General features: G+C 41.9%; 1 protein-coding gene across 6 annotated transcripts in view; it reads left to right on the forward strand.

Annotated features, from left to right (window-relative positions):
• The window catches only part of RERE (arginine-glutamic acid dipeptide repeats), a 222,979-nt gene that overhangs the window by 131,683 nt on the left and 74,864 nt on the right, over positions 1–16,432 (forward strand). For all 6 annotated transcript variants that reach the window (XM_082776734.1, XM_082776733.1, XM_082776736.1 and 3 more), the window contains 3 exons: positions 1,715–1,763; positions 5,420–5,544; positions 6,295–6,394. In XM_082776734.1, coding sequence (XP_082632860.1) covers positions 1,715–1,763; positions 5,420–5,544; positions 6,295–6,394 — 274 coding nt within the window. The remainder of the gene's footprint in view (positions 1–1,714; positions 1,764–5,419; positions 5,545–6,294; positions 6,395–16,432) is intronic.

Below are 16,432 nucleotides of genomic sequence, written 5' to 3' on the forward strand. Positions count from 1 at the left end.
GAGGTGGCGTTGTGTAGGCATCGGGACATGAGCCTGGCTATCACAGAACCTGTTTGGAGTCCTGTCTGACAGGCCCCACTGTCACCTTGCCTTGGCTAAGGTCCCTTAGATCTGCTGCTGCAGTTTCCCCACCTATGAATAAAATTTCCCAATGGTCAGCATGCTCAAGTTCAGTTCCATACACGTCTGCAACGTAGCTTAACGGGCTGAGATGAAAATGTTCATAAGGGTATGCAAATGGTCGTGTCAGAAAATCCTCTGGTTTTATCTTGGGATGATACTTAATGCTTTGCTTGGCAGAGGGCTGGCAGTTCCTGGTGGTGGTTTGAATTTCTATGGTGTAAAGAAAGGTGGTTCTCTTGGTGGCTTGTGATCACCGTGAGCGTAGCAGGGCGAATAAGAAATCCTACAGAGCAGCAGCTTACTTGTCAAATGATGTCATTAGTCCTAAAAAAAAAAAAAAAAAGTAAATTGCAAGATGAACTCAACTTTGCTGTGCCAGATTAAGGACAGTTCTTAGGTTTGTGCGTACCCTCCTCCTTGCCAGGAGGGGAAAAGGGTTAAAACCCTTAAATGGAAGATGTCTGTTTAAGTACGCACAACCTGGAGGCAAAGAGCAATGTTGGTCTCGACCCTGAATTTCTTTCTGGTCCTTAATACTTATTTTACAGGCATCTTGGAGGGCGATGGAGGTTTTCTGATGGTAGCTGTGTTCAGTACCCCGAGTACCGGTGCTGAGGCACAGATGCTGTTGTGGACTGGTGAGGTGGCTCTTGCCAAGAGCAGGGCGAGGAAAGAGTTGGCAGCAAACGAGTGCCATGGCTTAAAATAGCCGCTGGGCAAGGAGTATTCCAGTAAATCATTTTGCTGGTGTGCCTTGCTGCTCATATGGTAATCTATTTTAATACAGAAAAAGGGTCAAAGGGCAGGCCTTAGTGATAAAGAGTTTTATTTATCCTTAGTCAAAAATCTCATAGGAAAAATAACTTCTGCCCTGTCAGATAGCCTGGAAGAAATGGTATGGTTGCTGCAGGTTCTGGTAACACAAGGCTCTCTGTTCAAACGTTAATAATACAAATGGCTTTTCTTTAAAATATTTTCTTTTTCCAAATGAAAATGTCCATCACAGTGTCCATAAGGAACGTGTTATTTCCCTTGTATTTTTCTGTAGCTTAGTGCTTTGCGTGTTGATTGCGTTACTTTAGATCTGGTGTTGAAAGAAGCAATTAATGGATCATCGCCCTCGTAAAAGTCAGAGGGATGCTCGCTGGAAGGCGATGCTCTGCAGAGCAGGCTTTAGAGCTGGCTGACTCAAGCACCAAGCAGTTCAGAGCTGTAAAGAACTGTAAAAGGGCTTTTAAAGGATCTCGATTAGAAGCCAGCATTTTTTCTATATTGCGTGGCATCTAAGATTCAAACAGAGGGCGATGTGCATCCCTTCATCAGCTGCCTGGTGCTGTCTGCTGCTTGTGACTTCAGATCACACTAGGGAATTACCCTTGGTTCCAACAGTGTGACTAAAACCTTCCAGACTTGTCCCATTGGTTTTTATCATTTGCAGTGTGGCCTGTAATATCCTGAGTATATTTTTTTAAATAATTTTCGCTTCTCTTCCATTGTCATTGTAAATGCAATGACAAAAAAATGCAGACCATAATCCTGAGTTTCATTAATCATACTTCGTTCTCATTGCTGGTTTTTCTTTTTGTATTAGGAGGCTAAACAGTACCCAAGGTGAAATCAGAGTTGGACCCAGTCATCAGGTAAGGGATTCTGTTTGTATTTTAATAGCTAGAGGACGTGGTTCTTGGCACTTGATCTGTTCAGAGGACACATTTAAAATTGTATGCGCTCAAATACTGTGAATTTCTGAGAATAATCATGAGTTCCCTAGAACTCCTTAGCTTAGTTAATGAGATTAATCTGTTAAGTGTTGATATTTGAATGATTTTTACTAGTGAAAGTGCAGTTGGATCGATTCTAGACTCAGATTGAAGGAATCTGAGTAACTACTGGAAGTTAAGAAGGAAAAAAAACAGCTGTTGTTGGGCACATTCTGGAGTTAAAAATGAATGCATTCTCAGCTGATTTTCACCAAACAGTATGTTAATTGACTGTATAAAACAAACAAACAAAACTTGTTTTGGTATTGTTTTCCAGTTGTAGTCAAAGTAGATGTTTTAATTTCATTTTTGTGGTAAAATTGTCAAGTTGGTAGTTTGTTACCGATGGCATTTGAGGTCCCTTTCATGAATCAATGTGTTTGAACAAAATGGACTTCTCTTAGGAGTAAAAAAGCATCAGGTTTCCAAGAAAAAGATTACAAACTTGAAAGGTAGGGGAACTTAAAACTAACAAAAGATTTTCCTGAACAGCAAATCTGTTGAGGTACACCTATATTTTTATGCACATGTTCATCTCTTAACCCAGGACATGGTGTGTTTAATTGTGCCTGTTGTTACAGCTGCCACCAATTTAGAATTCGCTTTGAATTTGATTTCCCTCTTCCATTTGTGACTGTGCTCTTTCTGGTGTCATCTCTGTGGCTCTGCATTTCCTCCTTGACCCATGCTTTCATTTGCAGCCTTTACATGCTCTCTTCATATTTTTACATGTTAAACAGACTTTGGGCAACAGTGGCACTAGAGTCAGTGGGGCCGTTGTGTGTTTAGTTGTTCATCAGTTGTCTTAAAATGAAAGCAGTGTTTGTAATTAGAGCAATTTTGACAGCTGCTAGGGGTAGACCTTTTTCTAAATGCCCTCTTCATGCCCTACCATGTTCTAACAGCACCATGACGTTGTCTCCTACTGTCAGGCAGGGTCCTTGCCCTTTTGTCCTGCATAATTTTGACACAAAACAGCTTAAATTCTTTTAAAATAGCATGGTAATTCTGGAGGATTATTGAAATACAGCTCTTACATCCATACTCTATAGAAGTTGCAGTGTAGTATTTTATTTTACTTCCCAGGAAGTTTTTAATGGAATTAAAAATAAACAACAACTTTCTGATGCTGTAAAGAGAGGATAAGCTTTAATTTTCAAGATGGAAAACCCCAGTAGTATTGTTTGTTTGTCTCTGAGAAGTAAAAATAATTGCAGGTTCTTAAAACCAGTGCCTTAATTCATTTGGGCTGTTAAAATTTGAGAGATCATACCGAATGTGTTCAGGCACTGGGAAATAGAAGATATTCCTTCTGTCCTTCATGAGCATGGGAAATAATCTGCTCTTACAGCATTAACAACTGTTCTGGTGGATTTTTGGTGGATAGCTGGCTTGTAAGGCCAGGGCTGTCACTGGGAACAGTCTCCTGTGCCTCTGGGGCTGCCTTTGTACCATCCCACCGCTGGATTTTTTGCATCCACATGATAAATATTCATCCAGACTCCATTTTCAGTCTTGTTAAACAACTAGTGAAAGTCAACGTTTGTGTAATTTAATCCTCGAGGATGCTTTGTATTTAGAGGAAAAAAGTTCTTGTCAATTAAACCTGTATTATTCTTTCTATTAGTCATAATAAGAGTACTATAAATGATACTTCCAAAACAACCTTCATTTCAAATTGTCATGTAATGTTTTGGCAGGTAGTAATCAGCTGTGCTGGAAGATATAATTGCCAGGTGCAAGTCTGGATGGAGAAAAATAGCATGAAGGAAGGTCCACAGTTACCGAACACTGCTAATTTTTGCTGGCTCGCTAGTTCAGCATTTTGAAGTTGCACAGTTCTTTTATTATATGCTGAGCATCTGTGTTTCTGGCTAGTGTCACCTCCGACAGGATGTATTCTCATCCTGTTAATTAGTGTAAGGTTTAATCTTATGAGATACTGATGGTGGATTGCAAGTTTTGGCTAGGAAGGAAGGTAGGAAGTCGCATTGAAGATTTTTGCTGTGTTGTCTTGCAGTCTCATTCATTCGATGGGAGGTGTGTGAACAGCCTCTGCTATGCACAGAGCTCTGTTAGCTCTGGGTACGGGCACGCTTCTGCCTTCCTGAGAATGAGTTATATGCAGGAGAAACCAGAAACATCCCCATAATAACCCTGAGGTCTGATAATTTAAGAAAAAGGAAGGCAGCAGAAATCATGCGTTGCAGAGGGTACAGGACTGCTGTTTGTTTTGATGCAGATGTTAGACGACTGCTTGTAACAGCAAGTAAAGATGCAAGTGGAGCTGAATGCTTTGGAGAATTGCAATTATTGAAGTTCATGTAGGGAAGAGGGTTAGTGGGTCTCTACTGAATGCTATTCTCTGGAAACTTCTGGCTAGCAGATAACCAGAGGTTTTTGAAGAGAAAGTTGCTCTTAGGAGGAGCTCAGGTAATACTGAGCTTGTTCCTAGGGCACACAAGGATGAGCATCAGTTTGTGAAAGCCCCTTGGTTGCTAGAAGGAGGTTGGTAGCATGCAGAGCTCGCACAGAAATCGATGTCCTCGTGGTGTGATGCCTGCTCATCCTTTTCCCGAAGAGAAGCTCAATGACACAGCCACTTTCCCAGGGAAGAAGTAAAATAAAGTACAGATTAAAGAGCAGAACATGAAAGACATCTGAACCTGTGACTTGTAATTACTGGTTATGTATAAACGCTGCCTCTCAAATATGTTTAGTGTTGTGAGTATAGGAGGTAATTATAGGGCTTAAAAGCTGTTTCCGAAGAGGCTCTCAGCTATCTCATCCCATTGCAGTAGATGACTAAAGATGCTAATTGGGTCTCTGGATACAGTGCAATGCTTCCTTAGAGGCAGGGTTCATTCCACTGAGCTATCTCACTTTCAGGTAATTTCTTTTTCTCTTTGGATTCTTAATAATTTAAAGAGGATTTTGTTAAAACTTAATGTCAAATGTCTAATTTTTTTTTTAACTGAGGTATCAAAATAAAACACATGCTAGCCATATTCTTGTTGTCTTGTATGGTTATAGCAGTATGTTTTAGCCTGGCAAGGAGGAGTTGTAACAGCATCTTTTTGACAAATGAAATCTGTTTCTCACAGTAGGTTGTCGAGCAGTATTTGATTTTAGTATAGGTGAGGACTATATATGTGGTTCAAAATGGCTTAAATCCACACTGGCATTTCTGCAGGCAGGATTGCACGTGGTATAAATATAGAAGGGCTTCACTGCTGCTGGACTGGGAAGTGGTTTTAATCCCGTGTGACTGGCAGTCAATGAACTGCCCTTTTAGAAGGCCTACTGGATAAAGTGGATAGATCTTCATGACTCAGTTTCCCCATAAACTTCCAAAACGTGGATCTAATCTCTTCACTCTTTGTTCCACAAACATCTTCCGTCTATGAGTTGGGATTATTCCAGAGAGCTTACAGACTTTGGTACTAATAACGTTTGTGCATCCTCTTAACATTGACAACTGCAATGACTGTATGAACTCTTTTTTTTTTTTTTTTTTTTTTTTTTTTTTTTTCTAGGCTAAGCTTCCTGATCTGCAGCCATTTCCTTCCCCAGATGGTGACACGGTGACCCAGCATGAAGAGCTTGTGTGGATGCCGGGGGTCAACGACTGTGACTTACTCATGTACCTTCGAGCAGCAAGGTAATTACAGCCAGCATGCTCCCCGTGTCTTTAGAGTGCCCTAGCGGACATGTGGGCTGCCCCCTTGTGCAACAGTTGGCTATGGTCACTCCTTCCTACTATTTTTTTTTTTTTGGTTTAGCATGGCAGTCAGCTGGGTAAATGGAAGTGTTCAGTCCAATACACGGATGCGCTGGTTTGATGATGCTGGGCGAGCAGAATCACTTTTCAGTTATATACAGAGTTTTAGTATGCCTGCAAGATTAATTAGATAAAGAAATATCAGACTTTTACACTAGTGGGCCTCGTAATTCAGAATGTGAGTAAATGAATTATTTGTAGCTTGCAAGAATTCAGAGATGTTGGGAATCTGCAGTTTAAGCCAGCAAATAACAAATACAAATAACGTAATTAAACTACATTTGCAATAACAAGTTTGTTGTCTCTGGCAAGACTGTGCCCTCGTGCCTGTAGGTTACATCTCCCATAGTCCCAGTCACGCTATGGTACTACCGCAGTGCAGATTTTTAATTAAGGCAATCCGCTTTGCATTGAAATTATTTCATATGTTGAGATGACTTGGGTCTGTAAAAAATGGTAGCATTCATGCGGTGCCTCACTTTACTTATTTATGCAGCTTTGCAAGGCCCTGAAATTTGTGATTTAAAATGTAAATGTACTATTTCTGTATTGCATGATGATGATGATTGCATGATATTGCATCAACCAGAAGCTGAAGAATTTAAACTTTTTTCCCCTCAAACTCTAAAGGAGCATGGCAGCTTTTGCAGGCATGTGTGATGGAGGATCCACAGAAGACGGTTGTGTTGCAGCCTCCCGTGATGACACTACGCTTAATGCACTCAATACAGTAAGTATAAGGAGCTGCTGTACGGATGAACTCTTTGCATTTAGTTCTTGACTGCTTTAAGCAAGAAATGCATAAAATATTTAGGAGGTAAAACTGATTTTGGGATGACACCACTAGTAAGTCAGTAGCCTGGTCTATAACAGCTTTGTTTCAAACACCACCTAGGTTTCAAAGACCTAAACCTGCACTGTTCACTCTAAGTTCACTAAAAATTTAATGATAATCTTTGGGGTGATGCCTTTAAGATTTGAGCATGTGTGAACATTCAGTGTAGCAAGCTGCTCAGGTCAAGCCCACCAGCTGGAAGGGTTGCTCGCTCAGCTGACACCTGCCCTGGCCAAAGGTGCTTTCATTCAGTCCAGCTAGCTGCTGTGCTTAGGAAAACAATCGTTATTTCATCTCAGGGCACTGAGTTTTCCTTCTATATATAGTGCTCTGTACGTGGTAATGACTGTCTGAAGTTTTTCCCACATGTAATTCAGCCTTCATTATTAGTATTTAGCTGTGTGTATGTGCAGTTCCCTTGCATAAACATAATGTGTGTAAATAAACTGTTACTGAGTGGTTATATAGATGTGAGTGTATGTTCAGATGTTCACACGGTTGCAGCACAGCCACAGTAACTGTTTTGGGGAAGGTGGGGGTCACTGACACCCGTAGATCATGATACGTGGAATGGTGTTTTAAGGTTCAAGTTGAAACAACCTGTCTGTCATCCCGTGTTCCTCAGTAGCAGAGCGAAATCTCTTGGCTTTGTATTCCCCAGAGCCCTGTGGGCAGCTTCTGGAGAGTTGTGGTGGTAGTGACTGTAAGCTGACCTTTGCATCTTCGTTGTTTCCTTCCTCAAATATAATAAAAGGAATTAAGTGTAAATGGTCATCTGTTACTCTGAAAAAACACGTGGACAGATCTGCTGACTGTACTGACAGTTCTTGTTCTGCCTCTTTTTATGCCACCTTTTTTATGCACAAAACGTATCTCAGGGGCTTGAACAGTTGAGTTCAGGAGCCACGTGAAGATCATTGCAACAAGGAGCGGGTTATCTGTTTAGAGGTAGTACTGTAGGCATACTGGTCTTTGGTTTTATTAAAGTGAGAGGAACTGACCTTATCAAATTAATCACATCTATTAAATATCCGTTACTGATTCTTTGCTCTCAGTAAATCATCTAATTGCATGAAACTTTTAAATGCTTCAGAACATTAAAAGATGGTCTCTGCAAGCTATAGGCCAGTTTGTAACGGGTTAAGTCCATGATTAGGTATATATAACTTGATATCCACACTAAAGTTAAAATTCTGGTATTCTTAATGGGAAAATCATTCCTGATGTGAGATTAGCTTACCAAAAGCACTTACCTTTTGTTTTTATATCCATTTCTGTCTGATTACATGCCTTTCAAGGGCTTGCATCAGTTTTTGTCTGGTTTCCTGCAGCACAGGAGTAGGACAGCATTAAGACCTAAAATATGCCCTTGTAGTATTTATACAGTAAATGGCAATAGCACTTCCATTCTGCAAAATTATTGAGATATAGTCAATACACTTGCATGTTTAACCAGCTGAAATCCAAGATGAAATTTTGTACCCAAATTAAATGCTTGTTCTCACTTCCAGATCTGCAAAGTCAAGTGTTATTTCTCAGTTAGCTTCGCAGCGCACTTCAGAACCGAGATGAATACATAAATCTTACTCCTTTGCTCCCTTTACTTAAGGCAAACCAGCGTGTTAAAGATTTTTATGCTGTTGAAGAATTGCAGCTAAGTCTGTATTGCACATCCGCTTCGGTTTCTCATCTGTTTTACATGTTATTTCCTTCCTTTCCCTTGGGATGAATGCCATCTGGTTCTGGTGTCTTACCGCTCTGGAGTATTCTAAGTTGTTCCCTGACATCCTTCTTAGAGACTCAAATCTCTGCTAAGGCCAATAATCATCAAAGAGCTTTTGGAATTGGAATTTCTTTCCTCTTGTCATCTATAATAAAAGACTACTGCAGAAAATTCATTTAACTTCACTGCTTCGCTATCGACTTTAATTAGCCCCTTTAATCCCTTGGGAGTTTATGGAGCCTGTAGTTGCACTTGTAGGCTTCTTGCATCCAAGACTTTGCTTCATCCTGATACGTTTTTTCTGTTCTTCTGATTCTTTTTGTATTTCTGGCACACATCTATTTTAGAAAATTGGTGCTGATTCATTTTCTGAATGGGGGAGGTTTTCACATTTGTGGAAAAAAAAGCACTATGCAAACTCTTAATGCCAACAATACGTTGAAGAAGCTGGATTGTTTTGTGTCAAAAATACTTTTAACTGTCGTTATCATGGCTCCCGCCACATATCACATCTTAATGTGTAACAGCAAGACTTAGCCCCTGGTGTTCTTACAGTCAGCTCGTGTTAACCTTGCCTTCTTCTTCCAAGTTTCTCTTGGAAATCTGGTGGTTCATGTCCTCTGTGTTCCCCTCTAGGCTACTTTCTCTCCCTGTATTGATACCGAGTAGTTCCTACTGAGCAGAGCTCCTGAATGTGGAGTGTTGGATGTTCTTGGAAGCACCATCTGGAAGGCTTGACCTGAACTCAAAAGCCCTTAGATGTCCGTAATGGTCGTTTTATTCATGTTGCAGAACTCTACTCTGTGCACTCCAGTTGGGGATCTCAACTTCTAGAAAGCAGTGAAAATATTTGCCTCGCTTCCTTAGAGTTTTTCTAGGGAAATGTTTTCTTTCGAACAACAGTTCTGTCAGACAGCGGGTTTTAAGAAAGTTACTTATTTCTGAACCTACCCTTTTTGACTAATTTAACGGTTTAGGTGGGTGATTTGTTGTCCTGACAAAAGATGCTCTTCTTAATCTTTCTGTTCACCATGTATTTAAAACAGATACCAGGTTTATCCGATAAATAACTTCTGAGAACATTACACTGCCCTGAGTTGTGTTTTTGTTTAGAAATTATGGTGTGTAACCCAGAAAATTAATGGAAAAGCATTGATACGGTATGATTTCTTATTATGGAAATCCAATAAACTTCAGAGCAGCACTTCATATAAATCAGTCTTGACAAGCTCCTTTGGTAGTGTTTTATTTATGTAATAACAGATGCTGCAGCCCCCAAATGATTTATTGTTAATTACGGCAGATAGAAATGGAGATCATGGAAGGCCCAATGCAACATATATATCAGCTCCTTGAGGTGATCATTCACTTAGTGCTCCAGGTACACCTCAACTCCTGCTCCTTGGTTGGGCTCTTGAGATTTTGTGCCACGTTTGGAGTTGTAGCCCTTGGGAAGGAAGTCAGGTTTTCATTTGGAGTCCGTTATCGTCCCAATGGATGTTGGCTGTCATACTGAGAGGTATGGGCAAGGACATAGCAGTTCCTGAAAGTCTTTCACCATGATATTTTTTTTAAAAGGGAGCAGCTCTTGTCTTAGCTACCAGCCAACAAGCAGGTAGCTGAATTTGGCTGACTTTATTAAATTAACTGTGTATTTGTGGTTTAAATACCCACCAACCGAAGGTCTTTTTTTGATGCACTAGACCTTAAAGTATTGGTCACATAAAGTGAAAATATGCATATTTCTGGGTCCCTTCCAACTCGGATATTCTATGATATTTAATAGGCTTTTGGTTTACCGGTTTCAGAAGTGAACTAGAGTGCGTGAAGTCATTTAACAGGTGAAATGGTAGGTGATGGAAACGCTTTGTTTTATAGCTACTCAGTTCCTCTTACCTTGTGAGCTGCAGAATCACATCGCTTCAAGTCAGAACCCTTCTGAAGTGTAAAAGGAAGTAGAAATGTAAATTTGAGTTAGTCCCAAGCCTTGTTTTGGGTCACTGTGGACAACGTTACTGCCTTCATAGAGCCAGTGTGGTTAGCCTGTATTTGTAATTAATCCTCTGTAGCAATGCACTTTGCCTTCTTTAGCCCTTCTGGGCTTTGAGTGTGGATAGGCATCGCTTCTTAACAATCACAAAACCACTAAAAAGCCTCCAAAAAGACTGTATGTACAGGGTATCTGCGGAGATCCTAAGTTTGAAAATCGTGCAGGAGGGTCAAGACTTAATTAGCTAATTTTTTTTTTTTGCCTGTTCCAAGCTAATTGAAATTTGGAAATCCTTAGAAATCATTCCCTTTCCAAGTCAGGCCAGCTTAATTAACTGTCTTATTTTGCTCACCATTCTTTACTTGCAAGCTCATTGCCCACTCTAATGACATGTTCAGTGTGGGAAGGCATCCGACACGCTGCTTTCTTCTCTTCCATAGAAGGAAGAAAAAAATCCCGTGGAATTATTTTTAAAAATGGCCAGTTGTGGTGCCAGTAAGTTTTACATGTGGATGAATTTCTTTGTAACACGTGCGTTGGTGTGTAGCCTGGCCCATCTGTAATACATACGTGGAGCAGCGGGGGGAAGAGTTCTGGTTTTCAGATGACAATAAATCCTGCACTGAAACGTGGCAGGGTCAAATTGGTGCGTGTTCAGACAAGCAGGTGAAACTGCATTTATATTCCTACATGTGTGCCCTTGTTCTCCTGTATAACTGTAGAGGTTCCAAATCTGTCATCACGTTATGCAGAACTCCTCTTAGGAAACTCAGCACTCGGGTATTCCTTCATCGTGGGACTGAGAACTCTTTGGAGGCACGACCCTGTGTTTGGTTACAGAGAACGTCCTTCTTGTTCACTCTTCAGCGAGCAAATGGTGTCAAAACACTTAAGCAGGTTATTGTCCTGTGGCTTGCCGTGTCAGGCAACTCAGGGTAAGGTTTTCCCGTGTGATTTTGTACTGCCATAAGAAAAAAAAAGTCATAGAAGTTAAAATATTCCTATAAAAGGGCCTCAGAAGCAGAAATGATGTTGGGTTTTGCTCTCGACTCTCACATCATGTGAGGCATTAAAGAACAGGTTAAAGAACATCATTAGAAGAATGGGTGAGAGTGGCTGGTGTCCCAGGGAGCTCGATGGGAAGTTTTGCAGAAGCTCCCTGAGGCAGAGCTGTGAGTAGGAAGGAGTCGCTAGGGATTTCTTCCCCTGTCCTCATCTCACCACAGGGGTAATGCCAGAACTGCACTGAAACCATGACTTCATCTTCCCTAAATCATGGCTTCATCTTCCCTAGACGAGTAGGCAAAAACTTCTGAGGCTATTAGGACGTCATACCTAGGATCTGGGTATCCAGAGGCTGGAAGGAATGACTTTTAAATGTCTTAATGCGATGAGGTGTTACAGGAATTGGAAGATCCTGCAGATCTGAACCATCAAAGGAAGCGTTTGATGCTACAACAGAAGATAATACCGCTTAAGCTAGCGTACAGCTGCACGGAAGGAAGAGGAAAAAGTCATATGCTAATACTGTACAAATCTCTCCTTACTAATAGCGTTGTTCTGACTTCTCGTAACACTGTTACACGGGAGCACGTCATTATGAGTGACAAATGTGACAGCGTAATATCAGTTTAAGGAAATTCAGTTCTAAGTAACATGTCACCCAGACAAATTACTCCCTGTTTTAACTTGCCCTTGGACAAGATTTTCTTGTTCATTAACTACAGACAGGGTTGAAAGCATTAAAAATTATTTAAATATATGTTAGCATTTCTTATTATTACTAGTTTTCCTTTTGGATGAGTCTTCATTAACAGCTACTCTCATGGTTCAAATGAGGTAGCGCAGCACTTCAGGGGCCATCGCTGTCTGCCTGGGCGTGTCGGAGAATGAAGCCACTTCGAGTCCATGAGACAGTTTTGCCACTTTGAATTTTCACTCATCCTTATCCTTGCTCTTGGGGGAAGAAAAAAAAACACTACTTCTGTGCTTTATTTGTAAGATGAGTCAGGAGATCTTTCAAAAGAAACTACTGAAAGGGCTGTGAAAATGACTGTCGTGGGTACTTCCAAAAATCATTCCGGAATATATAAAATGGTCAACTTCTTGAAAGTATTTCTTTAAAATGCTCTTGCATTTAATGGTGCTACTTCTGCAGGTAACTTGCAGGGTCTTGCCTTTGCTCAGTGCTAGCAATGCTGTTGTGCTGACCCACGAAGGAGCTGCCCCAGGGAGCTCCCTCTGCTGTTCTGCATTTTGCATCTGTGCCTTGAGCTGTTCGTGGTGGCCCGGCAGCACCCTGTGTGACAAGGGGATGCAACACAAGCATCTGGCTCTTTAATCTGCATCATTAGCATCTAGATCACTCTGTAGCAATTAGAGCTATATAGAAGCTTAAAATAGATGAGAACTAGGGGTAAAAGATGGAAGTTGCTGCATTTTAATTTTTTTTTTTTTACTTTTTTCCAAAGCAGCAAGGGCTGATTTCTGTATTTTCCAAGCTGACAGATGCCACAAATCAGATATTTAAAAACCAGAGCTAGCAATAATTTTCTTCTGAAGCAGCTGTATTGATTTCTGTCACCTTCTGAACTTTTTCTGTTAGTTTCAAATTTTGTTGCAGGCCAAGCTGTTAGACAACTAGTTATAAATCACAGCTCACCAGCCAGCTCGTTGGCAAAACAAGGCTGTCAGGCAGAGGCTTTTTGTTGGATAGCTTGGGTTCTTGATTGCTTCAAGGTTTTGTTGTCCTTGGGCACCAGAGGGAGCCCAGCAAAATAGTTTCCTTGTCCAGAAGGGCAGTGTTTTTTTTTCTTCCTCTGATCCAGATCATTCAGTGAGTGTGCAGCAGGTGGGGAGGAGTTACAATTAAAAAAAAAAAAAAAAAAAAAGGGTGGATCGAGGAGCATTTGGGGGCCAGCCTCTTGTTGGGCATTGGGCATGGCTGATAAAAATCAGACGTCATTTCGGGGAATGAGCACTTTAAAGAAAGAAGGCTACACGTTTGGAAATAGGCTTTGCTCTTTCACCCAGTGCAGTGTTTGCTGGGCACTTGCACAGCAGCAGAGACAAATCCCCCTGCTAGCGACTGGCCAGGGCTGCCAGCAGTGCTTGCTTCAAACTGAAGCCGCTCGGCTGCGCTCCCAAAAGCGGCCGGCTGAATTACATTTCATATTAAATTAGCTATCTGGATTAGCGTAATTATGCCACAAGAACTAGCTACTCGAGCCACGTGGCAGTAATTCTCTCTTCTCTTTTCATTTTCCTTGTCTTCTTCTCTCTCCTCTCTATTTTCTACCTTGTTAAGCAGGCTGCAGTTTTACAGAGCCGCTGTCTGTCTCCACCGTTGTCGGCTTCAGTGAGAGGAGCAAATCCCTTGCTAATAATCACTGTTCTGAGGCCTGCGTAGATTACAATAAATAGAGCTTAAATGGGGGCGTTATGTAAACCTTTTCTGTGCGGTACCAGGCAAATTCCAGCCTCTTTTCCAATTCACTGCAGCATCCCGCTTGACAGCAGTGAAAAATGTCTTCTGACTCCGCTGTGTTACTCGAGGCTTAAAATGCTCTCACGGTACCGGTGGTATTTACCTCGTGTTGGGCAGGGCAGGCTCCGTATCTCTGCGCCCTGACAAGTGACACGATGTGTTTGTGACTGGCGATGGTTCAGGGGAAGAGCCAGCACTTGGCCTGGAGGGCTCCCAGCGCTGTCCTACGGACGCTGGACACGTCCACGTCCCCACGACAGCACAGCCTGGCTGAAAATCCCTTCTGCTTTTATTGGCTTTTCTGGGTAGGTTTCAAAGCAGTTGAGCAACGCTCTATTACAGTGCGGTTGCAATTTTTCCTTGGAGAAAAGGGCTCTGGAATCTAGCAGCGTTCTTAATGAACTGCAATTATTTAATATTGTAGCATGAATGCAGCCTCACTCGGCCAGGCTTTTCAGCGGGGATCGTAATGACTGTAATTGCGAAAGGATACCTCGCCGAAGGAGAAGCTGCCAGATGCAATGCCGTTCTGATCGAAAAAGGTCACAGTAAAAGGGACATTTAAATTAAGTTATAAATTACAGTTGAAGAACAATATTTTGATGAGCGAGACCAGGGATGTCAGAGCTGCAAGATGTAATTCATGGGTTCATTACTGAGCAGAGGTGCCTGACAGCTGAGCCATGCCAAAAGGAGAATTTATTTGCAACATCACGCAGACAGAAAATGGCAGCTCGGCTGAGAAGCTGTGGTGGAAACTTGAAACCTTGTGGTAATGTGCAGACTTTATGCTAATAAGGCTTTCCTGTGATCTAGAGTTGTTTAATGACTGTTGTAATATAAATGAGCTTTTTGGATACGTGCATATTGAGAATTTTTCTTTAATCTGAAATCCGGCCCAGCGATGCAGAAGTTGCTTTATTTTCCGATTCCAAGTTTGCAAACAACTGCAACAAACGTACTTACACGTTGTGTCACAGCAGTTCAAAATAGAGATGCCAGAGTTAATGCTAAAAACAATAATTCTCTAGGTGACAGGACGGTAATCTAGTGTTCATAGCAATACCTTGAGAAGTTCAACCAGAAGTTAATTAAACCGTAGGCAGTCATCATTAGCTATTATTTATACGTTCAAGTTGCTTGCCAATAAAGTGCTTATATATATTAAATGACCAAGAGCAATAAGCAGAGAAAGATCCATCAGCCAGATTGAAAGAAGCAGATTGAACTCGGGCACTTACACACAAATACATTTTTCCTTTTGCTGCATTATCCTGCTCCTGGCACTTAAAAGCATTTTGTCCCTTGATCAAAGTCACGTTTTTCTTGAGACTCCAGACCCGGACAAGTTCTCTTGTTTTCGCTTCTGTTTGTTTTCTTTTACATGACTTTTTCTTTCTGTCTGTGCTCATGGGTTTTGTGTTTTGAATGCAACCACTTGGTCAGAAGCTGCCGCTCCTGTTATCTGGTGGTGGTTTGGGGCAGTTCTGGCAGCCTGGAAACATGGAAATTTTTCAGTAACCAGCAGAATTGCCTGTTAGCCCAGTCCTTTCTTTCTCTGTCTGATTATCTGCAGGCTGAGAGGTTTGGGCAATAGGGCAGCCAGGATAAAAAAAACAACACTTGTTGTTCCTTGAGGCAAAATACAGGTTTCCTCCACCTTACAAAGGGGCTTTGGCACGGCTGCGTGTTTTGGGAGGCAGAAGGAACAGAAGCTCTATTCTCTTCGACGCTGTCAAATTTCCGAAGTGAAAAATCTTTTAGGTGGTAGCACACACAGAAAAAAGCATTTGCAAGGTGAGCTGGCAAAACAAACAGTCCTTTTTACTTGAAGATGGATGCGTTCCCAGTTCTGGAGTGCAAACAAGGAGAAAAACCTCTGTGTGCCCAGTAGAAAAGACATCTTATTTTCCTGCCTTTAAGTAGGTATTGCATACCAGAGGAGGCTTAAAAAAACAAGTTACGAAAGCTGTTTAAAGGCAGTCGGGTTGTTTGAGTGTTGGCACTGAGCACTGGCACTGCAAGACTGCCTTTCAGCTCTTATCGTGTGGCTTGTGGAGGTGGGCTGAGAGCACTGCTCCTCCTGCGTGGAGCTGCGGTCCCGGGAGCTGGCACTGATGCGGGCAGCGAGGCTGGTTTGTGAGCTGGTTTGGAAGCTGATGCTCTGCTCTATGTCAGGAAATTTCACCTGTGGCGAGGCGTTTGGAAGCTGGGCTTGCTATGAAGTCATCTCGGGTGATGCATGGCGCTGACTTAGAGCAGTGTGAGGTGCTGTGATGGCCCTGGCGTGGTAACGCGTCCTTCGCAGCAGCCTGCAGAGATGCGAGTTGGGACAGGGGATGGGGAGGAGATGACTTTTTGGAAGCTGGTTGCTCTGTGAAGGTCCAGATAATCGTGGTTACTGCACACAGTGTTTGTAACTCTCTTGTACATGCCACGTCGAAAGCTGACATGAATAGAAAATTATTCTGGCTTAGTTTTCTCTCTTGTTCCCATCATATTAGCCAAGCACTTGTTTTATTGCAGTAACACCCTGTACGCAATTGTTACTTCAGCTGGTGGTAAGGGAAAAAATGTTCAGGCAGGCAATTAAGGGAACGCTGCTGATTGTTCTAAATCCCCATCCCAGGCTCTGATCAGAGGTCTTTGTTCAGCAGTGACCTTTTCTTCCTAGAAGTCCTCAGCTTTCTTTAAAAGTCCCTCGAGCACAAACAAATCCTGAATGCCCCAGTG

This window comes from Aythya marila, assembly GCF_965140915.1.
Source record: "Aythya marila genome assembly, chromosome: 21".
NCBI lineage: Eukaryota > Metazoa > Chordata > Aves > Anseriformes > Anatidae > Aythya > Aythya marila.